This window comes from Engraulis encrasicolus, chromosome 2, assembly GCF_034702125.1.
Source record: "Engraulis encrasicolus isolate BLACKSEA-1 chromosome 2, IST_EnEncr_1.0, whole genome shotgun sequence".
NCBI lineage: Eukaryota > Metazoa > Chordata > Actinopteri > Clupeiformes > Engraulidae > Engraulis > Engraulis encrasicolus.
This window is the reverse complement of record NC_085858.1, coordinates 2112335-2129834: the sequence shown is the minus strand read 5'-3', so window position 1 is coordinate 2129834 and position 17500 is coordinate 2112335. Positions and strand designations below refer to the sequence as shown.

Sequence of the window (17500 nt, the reverse complement as noted above, 5' to 3'; positions counted from 1 at the left end):
AGAGGATCGTTGTCACTGTGTGTGTGTGTGTGTGTGTGTGTGTGTGTGTGTGTGTGTGTGTGTGTGTGTGTGTGTGTGTGTGTGTGTGTGTGTGTGTGTGTGTGTGTGTGTGCTGACTGTTCTGCCTGCATTGTTGCGCCACCATGTTCCACAGATCACGTATGAAAGAATACAAGCAAGCAAGTCACTCAAATACCCCCTGCATTTCTCAGACCCCCCCCCCACACACACACACAAACTCAGACCCCCCCCTCCATTTCTCAGTTTCACCCATCCATTCTCTCTCTCTCTCTCTCTCTCTCTCTCTCTCTCTCTCTCTCTCTCTCTCTCTCTCTCTCTCTCTCTCTCTCTCTCTCTCTCTCTCTCTCTCTCTGAAGTAGGTTGAAGTTGGCAGCTATGACTACTCTGACTACACTGATGGCAGGTCCTTTAACACTTAAACACTAGCAGTATCTAATTCAAGAGTTGTACTGTCTTTTGCAGACCTAACTGACCAGCATATCAAGAGGGAGTATTTGCAGATGACATGGCTTTGCAGGTGCAGCAGGTGTATAATTACTGCATGGCGTTTCAGTATGGAAGTGACCTCCCCATGCAAAACACACCGAACACACCACAACGATGGAAGTAATTGACTTTGCACAGAGGAGCTGGCGACAAAAGAGACAAAAGCAATTTGGGTGACAAGAGGCGATTTGAGCGACACAAGCGACAGTTCGGTAATGAACAAATATTATGGTATCTACTACAGTATGATGCGTTTCAGAGACAGCCACCATAGCTAATCAGAATGTTGGAATGCTTGTCTTCTGCATACTGCATTCTGCATACTCTGTCGCCATAGGTGTACACAGATGGGGACAGAAAATGGCAAAAGTTTTTGTCACAAATGTACTGTGCTCTATGTTGACATGATAATGTACAAATGCTTCACGAAGCAAAGCATGTGACAATAATGCCAAGATCAAATATATAGCCTCTGTCTGTAGTAAGTAGTGGTGTGGATTGGCTCTGCCCTCACGATCCGATTCGATCACGATTAGGGAGGTAGCGATTTGATTCGATTCGATTCGATTCGATTCTATGCGATCCGATCCGATTCAATTCTACAATGCATTGCAATGCATAACATTTCTACTTAAAGCAAAGCAAATGTTTATTCTTGATGAGGCAATACAAGTAGTCAGATACTGAGCAACAATTTATTGGCTGTTTTCTGTATCAGTCTGTATCAGTCTTGCAATGTTTTGAAGTGCTTTTATTTAATTTAACATTAATTTGCTCCCGAAATATCCATGGAAGTAATTGAAACTTATAAAAATTGCCGGATCGATTCTGGAACTTGCCGGATCGATTCTGGATCGTCCATGCCCCGCATTGGATTGCATCGCCGAATCGATCATTGTTGACACCACTAGTAGTAAGCCAGTCGGAATTTCCACATAAGACATGTAAAAGTTGTATCTTTTACCTGACATGTTTCGACGATATTACTTCCGTCTTCATCAGAGGGTCACTGGGATGTTGATGTGTGACGTCCTTTAAATCAGCTGATGTTGTTGTGGAGGTGTGACCTCCCTGCCAATAATGACAGGTTGGTCACACCTCCTGCTGTTAGAGTTGTCCTCTTTGGATGGTGGTCCAGGTGTGTGAGAGCATGTATGCCCCCTCATCCCTGTTCATGTACCGTCGAAACATGTCAGGTAAAAGATAAAACTTGTACATGCCTTAAGGCAAAAGAAAATCTTAAGTGTTGAGTTAAACAGTTAGACATAATGAACGTAATACATAGGCTTATGGATTGAAAGCATATTGGCAGGAACGACATTGAGAGCTATGTGTTGAGAGACATTGAGAGGTGCGTGTAGAGGTGTGTGTAATGAGAGGTGCGTGTAGAGGTGTGTGTAATGAGAGGTGCGTGTAATGAGAGGTGTGTGTAGAGGTGTGTGTAGAGGTGTGTGTAATGAGAGGTGTGTGTAATGAGAGGTGTGTGTAATGAGAGGTGTGTGTAATGAGAGGTGTGTGTAATGAGAGGTGTGTGTAATGAGAGGTGTGTGTAGAGGTGTGTGTAGAGGTCTTTGTATTGAGAGGTGTGTGTAATGAGAGGTGCGTGTAGAGGTGTGTGTAATGAGAGGTGCGTGTAGAGGTGTGTGTAATGAGAGGTGTGTGTAATGAGAGGTGTGTGTAATGAGAGGTGCGTGTAGAGGTGTGTGTAATGAGAGGTGTGTGGTAGAGATGTGTGTAGAGGTCTTTGTATTGAGAGGTGTGTAGTAGACTAGTAGAGTAACTTTATTGATCCCGGGGGGGGAAATTAAGGTGTCAAGTAGCTTACATAAATACACATAATGTCCACATGGACATTTGAAGACACATGTAATACAGGTAATAGGCAGGGAGGGAAGAAAATAAAGACGGTGTGTGTAGAGAGAGAGCTTTCTCAGTGCTGGGCCCCTCGTGCGGCTGGTGCAGCAGGTTGAAGTGTTTTCCTGTTCGCTCGCGAGCGCGACTCACGCTAAGGAGCCACAGGTGAGCGTTTGAGGTCATCACTGCCTCTCTTGTCTCCATGGCGACTGTGGCTGACCCAGCTCAGACCAGAGAAGGGGAGGGGTCTGGTGGTGGGGTGTGAGGGGTGGGTGTGATGGGTGGTCCAGCGGTGAGGATGGGAGGAGGAGGAGGAGGGTGTCAGGTGGTAAGGAGGGGAGTGGTTGTGGTGAGTTGAGTTGTTTGACAGGAACAGTGCTCTCTGTCAGTTTTACATTGCTGTCCACATCACACATCAAGAGGGTCCTACGGGGCAGAGAAGCTTTCCGCTCCGCCGCTCTCTTCATTCATAGACGCAGGTAGCTTACGCGACTGCAGCAAGTGGCCAGTGAGTGTTGTTGCTTTTGTCTTGTTGTCATTAAGTAATCTGCATTTGTCTTCTTGTCAGTCATAACTTAAGGAGAATTTAGTACCAGTCTAAATATTTTAAATAGGGCAAAGACAGAGAGATTGAGAATGAAGTTTCTTTCCTCAAGCAATCTGCTTATTAAACTCATACGAAGGATTGGACTGAATTCACACACACACACACACACACACACACACACACACACACACACACACACACACACACACACACACACACACACACACACACACACACACACACACACACACACACACACACACACACACACACAAATGTACATACAGACTGTATGTGGAGGATACAACACAATTTATACAAAATGCTGTATATTTATACAAAATGGTCTACACGCACTGTGTTTCACTATGATAGCAGTGCCATGTTTAGGCAGCCGAGGCCTAAGTTTTAGAGAGGTTGTCTTAAGATCAGAGGCTTGTCGGTTCAAACCTCTCCCTACACCTCCATCCATGGCTGAAGTGAGGCACATATCCCCACATTTCTCCATGGACTGTAAGTAGTAAGCGGGCAGTCATGGGTAAGCGGTTAGGGTGTCAGACTTTAAGCGCAAAGGTTGCCGGTTCGACTCCCGACCCGACAGGTTGGTGGGGGGAGTAATTAACCAGTGCGCTCTGCTCCCTTGGGGTACCATTGGGGGCTGCCCCCTTGCACGGGTGAGGCATAAATGCAATTTCATTGTATGCAGTGTGCACCTGTGTGCTCTGGAGTGCTGTGACGTTTCTCAGGTGGGCTTTCTCTATCTGTAAGTTGCTTTGGATTAAAGTGTCAGCTAAGTGTAATGTAATGTTCTTCAGGAGGTGTGGTGACCGTGGAGGAGTGTCGAGATGGGAGAGTCTCTTCTATTACTGCTCTTCTTCCTCCATCTCTTCATCGCCGTGACAACATCACAACAAAAGGGTGAGAATTCAGATGACATAATATTGCGAATATTCATTTTCTTCTCTATTTTATTCTATCTGTCATACTTGATTTGTGTCAAGTGACGTGAGCACAAATATTATCACAGAACATGTCACTCCAAGAAAGAAGCCCACCTGAAAACAGATGTGTCTCTGTTAGTCAGACCTGATGGATTTATCATCTACAGCTGTATGCTCTTTGACCTCTTTATTAGGTTTTATTTTCTTTGGCACTACTACTTATTTTAGTATATGCCATGAACATTTTCCAGTACCTATCAAAACTAGAGAAAGAGTTGCTTTCATTTGATAGTGCACATTCAATAGGTGTAGTGAGGATAAATGGCATTCTATTCTATTCTACTGTATAATGTTCTATTCTAGTCTATTCTATTCTATTCTATTCTATTCTATTCTATTAGATCTATTCTATTGTGTTCTATTATGTTCTGTTCTGTTCTATCTACAGTACATCTCTCGCTCCTTCTACCCCTCTCTCTCTCCCCTTTAATAATACACACATGCACACCCCTCTCCCTCTCTCTCCCTCTCTCAACACTATGTTCTTCTGCTCATTTCATTCAGATCTGTCTTGTGTGAATGACTACATGGAGGTGGTGACCTGTGAGTGGAACTGCACAGGCCAACCATACTACCGCCATGAGCAATGTACCCTCTGGGCCAGAGAAGACGACGAGTAAGGCTGAGTATTGAACAATTGATCAAGACAGAGTTATTATCAATTACATATCTTTAAAACATATTTAGCTATGGATTCATGACCACCTATCCATATTTTAATCACTCACAGTGAGCCACACACAGACCACCCACGGGCACACCTGAGAGAGCGAACATGTTTGGAACATGTTGGACACGTGTTATTTTTCTTTAATCGTCTTCACTGACATTTCATTGACTGACATATTTGGCAAGGCAAGACATGCTCATTACCTAACTCTTAAACCATCTTCATCAGGACTGCCACCTGTGAGATGAAGTCTCTGGGCCAGGATCACTGCTACAAGGGCTGCCACGTCCAGTTCCAGAATGTGGCAAGTTGTCTTACTCTCACATGGTGGATGGGTAATTTATAGGAACAGTCCACCGTGTTTCAATAATAAAATGTGTTCTTCTCTGACCTGAGATGGGCTCCTCCCATCCTGCCTCGTCTTTGGACGTGCCCCCAGTCAGCAACGCGCGCGGCCCAAACGTTAGCATTAGCTTGGCTCCGCTTTGCCTACAGACAGCATGGGGTGCCTCAAGTTAGAAGTGACTAAATTGTTCCACGTGTTCCCCATTTAAACATCCCTGCATGACTAGTAAACCAATCCAAAAGTTGTTGCATGAAATAAAACGTGGCAATTTCCTACCTAGATGAAGAAATGGCACTGTAATGACAAGCATAGTAACACATTCGGAGTACTTCGACTTCGACGTATTGATACCTTCACTCCTAGTCCTCTCGCAGGAAGGGGAGGGGGGGGGGGAGACTAGGAGTGAATGACTGGGGGCACGTCCAAAGATGAGGCAGGTCGGGAGGAGCTCATCTCAGGTCAGAGAAGAACACACTTTACTTGAAACACGGTGGACTGTTCCTGCAACAAGTTCTGAATTTACCATTTAGCATCAGCATAGTGTTTGTATTCTAACATATTTGTAATCTAACAGGATTTTGGCTACTTTAGTACAGCAGCTCTGGAGGTGAAGTGTAAAGACAACAATGTGTCATCAATTCCAAAATATTATTTTTCAAATAACAGTGAGTATACTTGGTTTGTATGCTCTCTCTCTCTCTCTCTCTCTCTCTCTCTCTCTCTCTCTCTCTCTCTCTCTCTCTCTCTCTCTCTCTCTCTCTCTCTGCACAAACAAGCATACAATGAATACACAAATATACTTCAGAAAATTAGCCAATGAGGTTTTCGTCTATTCTCACAAATTTACAGTTAAGTTGCGGACTCCCGCCATCCCAGTGGTTGCCAGGGGCAACCTATCCTGGAGCCTTGGAGACCACAAGCCAGATCGCATGCAGGAGTTTCGCTTTCAATGGCAGCTCAAGAACGCAGATGACCCATGGGAGGTGTGTCAGCAGATCTCTCTCTCTCTCTCTCTCTCTCTCTCTCTCTCTCTCTCTCTCTCTCTCTCTTTCTCTCTCTCTCTCTGTGACCATGTTGTTAAGTCTTAAAAACACATTCATAATAATTGAAATTCTCATCATCATCATCATCATCATTATCATTATTATCAAGTTCAAGTTTCAAGTTTCAAGTTTATTTAGCCATATCAACAGTATAAAAATACAGTTGTTAGGAATGTTGCTTGGTGTGCTCACACAACAACACAAACAAAAGACACAAAACTGGGGAGGGGGGGTACACAAATAAATAAACAGGGAATGGCATACAAAACATTGGAGACATAGAAAAGTGCAATGGAATATTTAAAGCACATGGTATGTACAGAAACAGTAGTAGCATTGTGCAAAGTAACAAAGGAGGTTATCATTATTATCATCCAATGCATCTTACCCCCCCCCCCCCCCCCCATGCCAGGGTGCCCCTTCCATAGATGTCCATGGGCAGCTGGGTCCTCAAGGCCTTCTGGACATCACCAGGTGAGGCAGCCTTTAGTTGCTATGCTGCAAAGCTTTGGAACCAGCTTCCAGACAAAGTAAAACTAATGCCCCTACTGTTGATAGTTTTAAGACTAGACTCAGGACAAACCTTTTCTCAGATGTCTTCTCTTAGAAATTCAGATTATTGACTCTGTTGCTATTTTTTTATTTATCTTCTCTCCTTGTGTCTTGTTTTTTATATTTCACTTCAAGCCATTTTTGAAAATATAGAACTATTCTATTTACACCTTGTGCTTTTATTTTTAATTATTTATTTTTTATTTTCTTGTAAAGCACATTGAATTGCATTTCTGTATGAAATGCGCTATACAAATAAAATTGCCTATCCTTGCCTTCCCAGTGCAGCTAAGTCACCTGTGCAGCTTGGTGCCAAGTATCAGGTGAGGGTGAGGGTGCGGCCGCACAACAAGGACGACAATGCTGGAGATGCCTTCAAATGGACGTGGAGTGACTGGAGTCCCGTGCTCACCTGGACGTCTGACGTTGGAGACCCGCCTCCCACCCCCACACCTCCCCCAGGTATGGCCAGACGATCCATCAAACCAAGGGGTGCATTTCTCTAAACCATAGTTGCTTACTACGTTAGCTACTTTGTGGTCTGCAATGTAATTTACCATTGGCAACTACCAAGTTGCTAACTGGCTAACAACTACGCTTTCGAGGAACACACCCCAGAGGTGTCAAAAGTTTTTAAAAAATCATGGTGTGACATGATATTACACAGCTGTTACAACATTTACTCCATTATACCTAATGAGGTAGATAAACATAGGCACATAGTGGTATTACTGAAGAACACTTAAAAAACACTTAAAACCTAACAAGAATCCACCAAATATTTGATCCAACCAGCACAGAGTCAGATGATTATAAAAACAAGTACACATGTACTTGTTTACTGTTTACTCAGATACGTACGATACTTGTGTTGGAAGTGTTCTTTTTTTTTTACTTTTACTGTTGACACCTCTGCCCAAAACCACATCCCATCTCCCCCATGCCCTGGTTATATACACACTACACCTAGCCTGGTTTTATCACCTCATCTCCTCCAGCTAACCAACCAACATTCTCAGCCAAGCGTAGTCCTATAATGCACGTTGTTCCACCAGTGGAATGCTGTGATAGCCATTGGAAAGTTAACTACCGTAGTACTACACTTCTATGACAGAACACAGGGCCTTTAGTAATGAATTATGACTTGGTCATTGCCATTCTGGAGTTTATTACACCATGTCTTAACGACCAACCTAACGATCTGTAGCCCTTATTTTTTTATGTTTTAGGTGTCGTTTTGTTAGATATGGAAATCGGCATACTGGTTGGATCAGTACTGTGTGTGTGTTTGGCCATGGTGGTGTTGGTGTGCCTCGTCAGAAAAGCCCAAAGCGGTAGCCAGTAAGTGATTTATTTGTTTTACTATCTCGTTTTCTCAACATGGGTAAAACATGTGCTTGACCTCATCTTGTCTCAGCAAAGTCCTAATGTGTCTGTGACATTGTTGTACGCCATTCTTGTCTCTGTAAATCCTGACTCTCTCTCTGAAGTCCAAATGTATTTTACCTTGTTTTAAAGTTCTAATGTATCTGAGCTGGTCTTGTCTCTGTAAACTCTAATATGTGTAACCTTGTTGTAAATGTATAATCTCTAAGCTTGTCTTGAAAAGTTCTAATAACGCTGACAGTTAAGTCCTTATGTGTCTGACCTTGTCTTGTTTATGTACAGTCCTAGTATGTGTAACTTCTTGTAAAGTTCTAATGTCTCTGACCCCAACTTGTCTCTGTCTCTGTGCTAATATGTGTAACCTTGTGGTAAGTGACCTTGTATTAAGTGACCTTGTCTTGTCTCTGTAAAGTGTTAATGTGTGTAACCTTGTGGTAAGTGACCTTGTATTAAGTGACCTTGTCTTGTCTCTGTAAAGTGTTAATGTGTGTAACCTTGTGGTAAGTGACCTTGTATTAAGTGACCTTGTCTGGTCTCTGTAAAGTGGTAATATGTGTAAACCTTGTGGTACGTGACCTTGTCTTGTCTCTGTAAAGTGCTAATGTGTGTAACCTTGTGGTACGTGACCTTGTCTTGTCTCTGTAGCTGCTGCTGTCTCCAGATGAAGGGCCAGCATGTGCCAGACCCATCCAGGTTCTTCCAGCCTCTCCACACGGCTCACGGAGGAGACTTCCAGGTAGGGCATGTGGAATTACACATACTGTAAATGCAACATGGCATTATGCGACTGAGTTTGGATAAGACGCTGACTTGAACTGTCTATCACGTTTGTGCACCATGACTTTGCATGTGACAGATTAGAGTTAGGGGTGGTTGTGGTCTGGGCACAATTTTGCCATGTTCCTTGCACAACGCAGTCTCATCCCAAGTAGTCGATTTCTGACTACCTTGGACCAGACTGCAATTTTTGACGTCTTGGGTATTCCTTCCACGTCACATTTTGACTATGTGGCCTAACCCTAAACCTATTCCTAAACCTAACCTCAATGACGTTATGCTGCCACAAGGGGGCGCCTTTGAGGACATAGTCAAAATGTGACGTGAAAGGAATACCCAAGACGTCAAAAATTGCAGTCTGGTCAAAGGTACTCAGATATTGACTACTTGGGGTGAGACTGTGTAGTCCTTGCATGTTTCGCTGTTGTTGGTAAAAGTAAAGCGGCATAAACGTTGCTTTACTAACAGGTTAGGGATAGTTTTGGTCAGGGCACAGTTGAGCAGTTTCACGTTTATCAACAGAAATGCGCCGCAGTCGAGGGACAAGTACTTGCCTCACGCAAGCCTGTCACATGACAAAAATGCTTTTCTACGGTGTTGTAGAGTACGACTTAACATGCAAAGTCATTTCACCAAAATGCGGAATGCACTAGCATGAAATAAAAATGGCTTTGAGTGGTTGTTGTTTAGTTTAGTTTAGGTCAGCTTAGTTTAATGTTTATTTGGCAGGGACAATGCTCAACATAAATTAAGACAGCTTGTAGACACAAGGCTAATTTTCATCTTTAGTCCCTGGACAGGAATTAATGTTATGTTAAAAAATAAAGTATAAATGTATACTAATATAATATAATATAATATAATATAATATAATATAATATAATATAATATAATATAATATAATATCATATCATATCATATAATATAATATAAATATAAATATAGTATTGTGAAACAGTAGTGTGAATATGGATGTATCCTTTATTCAACCTTGTATCAGGAAGAGAAGAAATGAAGTAATGTGTGGCACTTGCTTGATCTCTGGTTAAAAAAAACCTTGTGGTGTGGTGTGGTTTCTTCGAGTGTATTTACTGTAATAGCAGCATGATGTATTACTATATAATAAAGTAAAGCTTGCGCACGACACCTGTGACCATCAGTGAGGGCCATGCAACTGCAAGCATAGACGGAAAATGACTTCCTGGCCTATGCTGTGTGTGCATATGTGTGTGCATAGTGTGTGCACCTTCTGTCCTCTTCTGTTGGGGGGCTGGGACAGGGGTGCTGTCCCTGTGCATGCATCTGCGTATGTACATGTATGTCAGTGTGTGGGCTTGTTGTGTGTTTATGTGTGGGTGTGCGTGTGAGGTGTGTGTGTGTGTGTATGTGTGTGCACGACCACAGATAGTGCTTGCTGGGAAATGAAAGCTGTGTGGTTTCTTTCTTCCAACTTTACATAGTAACGGATGTAAGACACATTTACTCACTTTCTCAGTCACCTACCCACACACACACACACACACACACACACACACACACACACACACACACAAACTCATACAAACGTACACACACACAAACACGCACGCACACACACACACACACACACACACACACACACACACACACACACACATACACACACACACACACACAAACACGCACGCACACACACACACACACACACACACACACACACACACACACACACACTCAAACACTCAACAGATAAAGCATGCAAACTAAGCCACACAGACATACACACATTCAAAAAAAACCTAAAATATCTATGATGGCTGGACAAATTGAGAATATAGCTTACCATCAGCCCGAACTTGCCTCTGCCTTGGTTCGTTTCCTAAACACCACATCACTCTCACAATTTGTCTCTGAATGTGTCCAAAACAAAGGAATTAAAGGCAGAAGGACCACCAGTTTGAAGCTTTCATTTATTTATCTTTTGAGGTGACGAAACACAAAGAATTTTACTCCATTATAAACCTGTAATGACATGTAATGAAAGAAATCTTCAAGAATCTTGAATCTTGAACCCCCCACTCATTTTTCTCTTGTCGTTCATTGCACTCTTCTGTCAATAAAGGTAATAAAATAAAACAAAATAAAATAAAATGTCCAGAAACGATGGACTGATGGACAATTAGGCCATAATCTGTATATTATGGTGCATCCACACAGTGTCACTACAACCCCTATGGCTTAAAGGGGCACTGTGTAGAATTGTGGCCAGAGTAGGTATTACAACTATGGTGCTCATTGAAACTGTGCAGCCTATTATATATATTGCCAAATTTGATATTTTCATGAATATTTTCTAAATAATCAACTAATATTTAGTAGGACCAAAATACAGGAAGTACTTTTTTTTAAATGGCGGACATGGAGAAGATCCACCTTTGCATGTTGAAAAGTGCAATTTTCTCAGTTATAATGAATACTTAGAATTTGATGGCGCTGCTAAGTATTGGTGACATTTGTGAATGGGCAGCATGAATTCTGGAAATTAACTACTAAAAATATTACATGGTGCACCTTTAAAATCCCTATGGGACAATAAAGAATGTAATGTAATGTAATGTAATGTAATCTAATCTAATCTAATCTAATTCCTCTGCAGAGTTGGCTGAGCCCCTCGTCCACCAAGGCCCCGGCCCCGTTTGCCGACCCCCTGCCCTCCGACCTCATATCTCCCATGGAAGTCTCCCCTCTCCTGGACCCGGAGCTCTGCAAAAGGGCCCCTGGTGAGGCGCTACAGCACCACCTGCAGGGCGGGAGTGGAGGCGTGTGGTCCAGCAGCAGTGACAGCGGCGGAGGCCTCTCCTCCTGCTACTCCAACATGGGCTACTTCTTCTCCGAGCACCGGCCGGGTCAGCTGGCCATCGAGGCCTGCCCCATCTACTTCACCTACCCCTTTGGTGGCGCGGAGGAGGAGAGCTCGCCCGTCATAGCGGTGGACACTTCTGGAACGTCTGGGTTCTCCGGAACATCTGGGTTCTCCGGAAGGTCGTCCACAGCTGCCTCCTCGTACGAGCGTCTAGAGAGGCTGCACCGCTTCTACTCTCTGGAGAGCACACCGTCTCCCTTTAGCCACCAGGGGGTTCCTCTGAGTCCAGACTCTGGTGTGGAGATTGAGGTGAGTGATGGGGTGCCGTCATCACTGGCGATGGAGGAAGAGGGGATGGTGGAGGAGGAGGAGCAGGAGGAAGAAAAAGTAAAGGGGGAAGTGAACGAGCAGAAGGATGGGTGGAGGTGCCAGGGGAACGAGCAAACCTCCATCATCATGTGCCTCCAAGGGCAGGGAATGGCCAGTGTCATCCACAACCCCACTTGTATGCCCTTGGCACCAGTTGAACTAATGCTGCCCAGCTCAGCCTGTGAAGACGCCAACAATGATGATGATGATGATGGTGTCCAATCAGCAGCATGCGACAATCCCTCCTCACCAGCAGGCGGCAGTGTGGCCAGATCAGCCTCCCTGATCGTGCAGCCGTGTGTCAGCGGCTATATGACCATTAAAGAAATGCTAAGCACTTACAGTAACAAGTCCATTTAGGTTTAGGAGCTGAACGTATAGGTGACTATACTAGCTTTTGGCTACAGTGAATGCCACCAACATCTGATGGATGTCACATGCTAAACATACAGTATTAATCAAAATTTATACAACATGGCCTCGTGTAGCTCTTTCAATCCGATGATTTTGTAGACCTATTGGTATTTTATACAGTACACTGTTCTGAACTGAAGGTCTAATTTACACCTAAAGGCATGGTGTTCTAAAACATTGGCATTTCTGTTAATCCTCTACATGTCCAACTGTTTTTCCATGTAGCCCACCAAGTTCGAAGAGAACTATTAGCATACACAGCTCTGTCTGAGAGATGCGAGTGTGCTACTGTGATTCATTTGTTAAATGGTAATCACCAGTGAAAAACACATATGCATTACACCATTCAAAGAAGATTTGGGCATTTGGTTGTTAAAGGGCATTATTTTGTCTAACTTTAAAAAAGAAAGATTTTTTTTACATTAGATATGTACATGATTATTACACATAAAGATTACATAATAGTCATATAATAACTATTATTATACAGTATACACTGTAATATATGTTTTTCTCGGTCACTACATCATCTGTGGTTGACTAATGTGAGGACATGATGTCTGGCTCACTTCCTTGCTTTACCTGCTTCCTCCCAAGCAGTCATTGTGTCAGCATTTCAGGGGGTTTTATGCGTGTATGTGTCTGCATACGTGCGTGTGTACCTACGTCAGTAATGACCTTATGACCAAGTGTGTTTGTCATCTCAGTTGACTCAGGTAATATATTTAAGCTAAATACAGTTGTAGATCATACAGATTTCACACAATCATCGCAGTTACCCAGTAATCAGATAATGTTACATTAATTAATGCACATTAGTTATGAGAACCATGTCAGGTACAGTAATCAGTTAATGTTACATTAGGTAATGCTACGTTAGTTATGAGAACCATGCCAGTGTCCTTCTGCCTGCTGTGCTTGGCTCCACAGTATTATGTGAAGGCCACATATCTGTTCTCAGTGCCAGGCTGAAGTCTTATGCTCCTTTTATATTATTCCACGTTATAATGACTACATGTGGCACGTACATGAGGCCCCGTTGTTTCCATATTGCTGCTGACCAGGGCTTGTCCTGCAACTGACCAAATGCTGGTAAAACTTGCCTGTGGCTCATAACAATCTCAGTCTCACTAGCCACTTTGGCAAGTAACTTATTCTTTGGTTCTGAAGGGACCCGTTTTTTTTTACTATATTTTTTACAACTTTGCCGACCTCCCCCATGGCGTGCTGCTTGAAAGGCTCTCACATCACACTCGCAATTCCTCATAACTGACAAACTTGTTTATATTAGTATAGGTGGGGAACCTAGGGCCATATACAGCTTGTGAGGTTGTCCTATCCGGCCATTGACATAATTTTAAGGTTATGGCGTTGACATATACCTCTATGGTTTGACATATACCCATTAAACAGTGGTGTAGTCTACGTAGAACGCGGGTATACGGAATATACCCACTTCAAAATTTCAGGGGTTTCAGTATACCCACTTAAAATTGATTGATCCATTATTTAGAATAGCACAAATATATACAGTATGCCCACTTCAAAAATTGCTCAAATATACAGTATACCCACCACAAAAAAGTATACTACACCACTGCCCTTAAATTCAAGAGGGCTTCACAACTCCCTGTGGGGGTTTTAGCGACCAACTTGTGGGGTTCTGACCCCCAGGTTTAGAATCACTGATCTACAGGACCTACTGTGTGTAGATTCAAGATTCAAAAGATTCAAAAAGCTTTATGTTTACTGTATGTTGCCATATTAGAAAATTGTCTTTTGGTGAAAGTCTTGAAATGTGTTTCTCTGTGTGTGTGTGTGTGTGTGTGTGTGTGTGTGTGTGTGTGTGTGTGTGTGTGTGTGTGTGTGTGTGTGTGTGTGTGTGTGTGTGTGTGTGTGTGTGTGTGTGTGTGTGTGTGTGTGTGTGTGAGAGAGTGTGTGTGTGCGTGCGTGCGTGCGTTTGTCATGTGTGTGAGTCATTTGAGAAATGAATATTTCTATATGTCTATACTGTAGCAATGGGAATGAAGGATTTCTTGTTAATTGCTTTCCTGGCCAAAGACACTCTGAACCTTTTGCCAAATATATATATATAGGCCCCATCTATTGTAACCTTTTGCTGCTGCCCACACACTGACCTTGAAATAGCTATCAACATCTGAGGATACAACTCTGGGATTATTTTGGGTCCCGGCAAATTTTGATTGTACGTAAATTATGGTATATTGTGATGGGCATTGGGGCATGAGGGTGAGAAATGATGAGAGAATTAGCATAGACTATGAGAAATACCAGGCGGGAGGGCGGGAGCTGGGTCTTAAACCTGGGAGAAAGCAGGAGGAATGTTGATAGCTATGCCTTGAAACTGACAGTTCCTATCCACACCAAGCTTCACAATGCTCCTTTCTTGTGTTGCAATTTCTTATTTGAGGGCCCTATATTGGTAGATGCCTTGCTAAATGAATTATGATTCTGAACAATTCTTGTATGTATTTCATTTTGATCTCACAAATGTAACTTTTGTCATTTGTCATGTCAAACATGGTCTTGAATGTTTCATTGATGCCTTTAGAGTAGCATACATTTAATTTTGCATGAGTAACAATTGAAAGATGCAGAGAGAGAGAGAGAGAGAGAGAGAGAGAGAGAGAGAGAGAGAGAGAGAGAGAGAGAGAGAGAGAGAGATGTAGACCATAAATGTTGTATTAGTATTGTTCTATAGCATTCATACTGAATACTGTACGTGAATGTGCTGTAATGGTCTTTTTTGTGGCTAATAAAAAGGTTTGTACCATAACACTTCCCTGTTTGACAGATTTTCCCCCATCTCTGGAATTGTAAGGCATTATTGTGCAAGTAGGCTAATGTAGAATTAGGAAGCCTCTATCTATCTATCTATCTATCTATCTATCTATCTATCTATCTATCTATCGATCTATCGATCTATCGATCTATCGATCTATCTATCTATCTATCTATCTATCTATCTATCTATCTATCTATCTACAGGGGATGGACAAAATAATGGAAACACCTGTCATTTTAGAGTGTGAAGTTTCATGGCCCAAGTCGACCAGGTGGGCCTCGTTTCCCGATAACGATGGTTCTTAGCCTTACATGTGTCGTTAACCAGTGATCCTACGAATGTTCTTAGATTTCCTACGACTGTTTCCCAAAGACACTCGTACATGAACGCGCGTGCACAGCCTCTAAGATCATTCGTAGCGTCGCTCTTAAGGATCGCTGTCCACATATGTGGTGCTGAAGTGTCCTCAGAGTGAACTGCGCCGTCATGCTGCTAAACCATTTACAAAATGTAAGGCGTGTGTCAGTATCAAAAGTTGTTTTCTATAAGGGTAGGACTACATTTGTAGCAGTTTGCAACTATCGACAGGAGTTATTGTTGGCAAATGAAATAAAATGCACACACACACAATGAAATCATGCAAAACCACGAGCTACGCCGTTAAACCAGGCAAAGCGCGTGCAGTTGGCTACCGTGCTTAATATTTAAGAAGACAAGTAGGCCTAGTAGTTCCAAATTGGAATGCGCATTTGGGGAGCACTCAAGGCTTTAACTGTGAGGAACATTTTGCACGGCAGTCTGCTGTTATTAAAATAAAAAATCTACACGAATCCCCATCGCTGCCTTTTTTATGTCATAGTTTACCCTTTAGCCTACAACTATCGTGTCTTTTCTGCGTCGCCTTCCCTTTCTTAGGATAGGCCTACTTGAAAATGAAAGAGGGCGCAACGACTCGCTGACGTTTTTCTTTTTTTTTAATGTTTCGGTAGTGACCTTCCGACATCACCACTCTTTTCTCTGGTCGCCGAAGCCCCCTATTTATTTTGCGTGTGGATGCCTTGTTCTTGTTCACGAAGCACCCACACATATTATGATTGATCACAGTTTAATAATGCCCTGATTTATCAAACACAGCTGAACTATTTTACTGCCTGTAAAATATGTTCCAAACACATTGCTTTTATTTTATACACTTACACAATTAATGTTACCTTCTTATTTTCGTTACAGTGTCAACTGTGGTGCCATGATATTTACACTCCCGTCTTACGTTAAACATCAACTTGAAGCGCAAGTTTCCTCTTTTCCTGTGGGTGTCTCCACTGTGCCATGCCACTCGCGTCTTAAAACAGCAATCTTATGCGCAAGTTTCTTCTTTTCCCTTCATATCCTGTGGGTGTCTCCACTGTGCCATGCCGTTACGATCAATCTTAGCGCGTTAAGACTACTCCAGATCACTCGTGGATTTCTCTTAGAGTTACGTGTCAACCTGCGATGGTTCTTTGCTAAGTTGGCTTTGGGAAACGCTCCGTGAGCTCTACGATGGTGTTACGTGTGAACTTAAGTAGCACGTAGCGTTAAGTAGTAGGCCTACTTAAGGCCCTTTCGGAAATGAGGCCCAGCCTGTTGGCCAATCTTCATTAATTGCACATTGCATCAATAAGGTGAAGTATGAAGATTCAATTAGGGTAAGAGCACAGTTTTGCTCAAAATCTTGCAATGCACACAACATTATGGGTGACATATCAGAGTTCAAAAAGGAGAAATTCTTGGTGCGCATGTAACTGTTGCATCTTTGACCGAGCCAAGTCTCTACGGTATCCAAGGTAATGTCTGCATACCACCAAGAAGGATGAACCACATCCAACAGGATTAACTGTGGATGCAAAATGATAGATGCAAAATGGCTATGGATGCAAAATGTCAGGTGTTTCTATTATTTTGTACAACCCCTGTATGTTTTGACAAAGTATCGGTATTGGCTACTTGTTCATTATACTCAGTCAAGTCAAGTCAAATTTAGTTTTCATAGCGCATTTCATACACAGGTGCAAATCAATGTGATTCACATAAAAATAAAGGTAAAAGAAAGGAAAAAAGTTAGAGAAAATTAAAACATTAAAATAGAACATTATATTATCAGAATAAGAGAAAGATGAAAACACATCAAGATTAAAACATTTCATTACAGTCACTGGAAATTAAAACATTTGGATGCAAACATTAAATAACAAATCAAAAAAGATTAGACATATAAATGAGGTCTGTTGGAAGGCATCCTTGAATAACTTTGTTTAAAACTTTCTCTGGTGGGTGCCTTTTTATATCATCAGGAAGCTGGTTCCAGCACTTGGCTGCATACAAGCTAAAAGCTGCCTCTGCACAC

The 17500-nt window shown here is 42.5% G+C and overlaps 1 protein-coding gene across 1 annotated transcript in view; it reads left to right on the top strand.

Annotated features, from left to right (window-relative positions):
• Positions 1-13486, top strand: part of il2rb (interleukin 2 receptor, beta) — a 14011-nt gene extending 525 nt beyond the window's left edge. The window contains exons 2-11 of the mRNA XM_063193155.1: positions 3724-3826; positions 4414-4525; positions 4808-4883; positions 5500-5590; positions 5775-5908; positions 6381-6442; positions 6804-6982; positions 7750-7861; positions 8552-8642; positions 11319-13486. Of these exons, the coding sequence (XP_063049225.1) occupies positions 3754-3826; positions 4414-4525; positions 4808-4883; positions 5500-5590; positions 5775-5908; positions 6381-6442; positions 6804-6982; positions 7750-7861; positions 8552-8642; positions 11319-12254 (1866 nt within the window). The 5' untranslated portion in view covers positions 3724-3753 and the 3' untranslated portion in view covers positions 12255-13486. The remainder of the gene's footprint in view (positions 1-3723; positions 3827-4413; positions 4526-4807; positions 4884-5499; positions 5591-5774; positions 5909-6380; positions 6443-6803; positions 6983-7749; positions 7862-8551; positions 8643-11318) is intronic.
• Positions 13487-17500: the final 4014 nt, after the last annotated feature.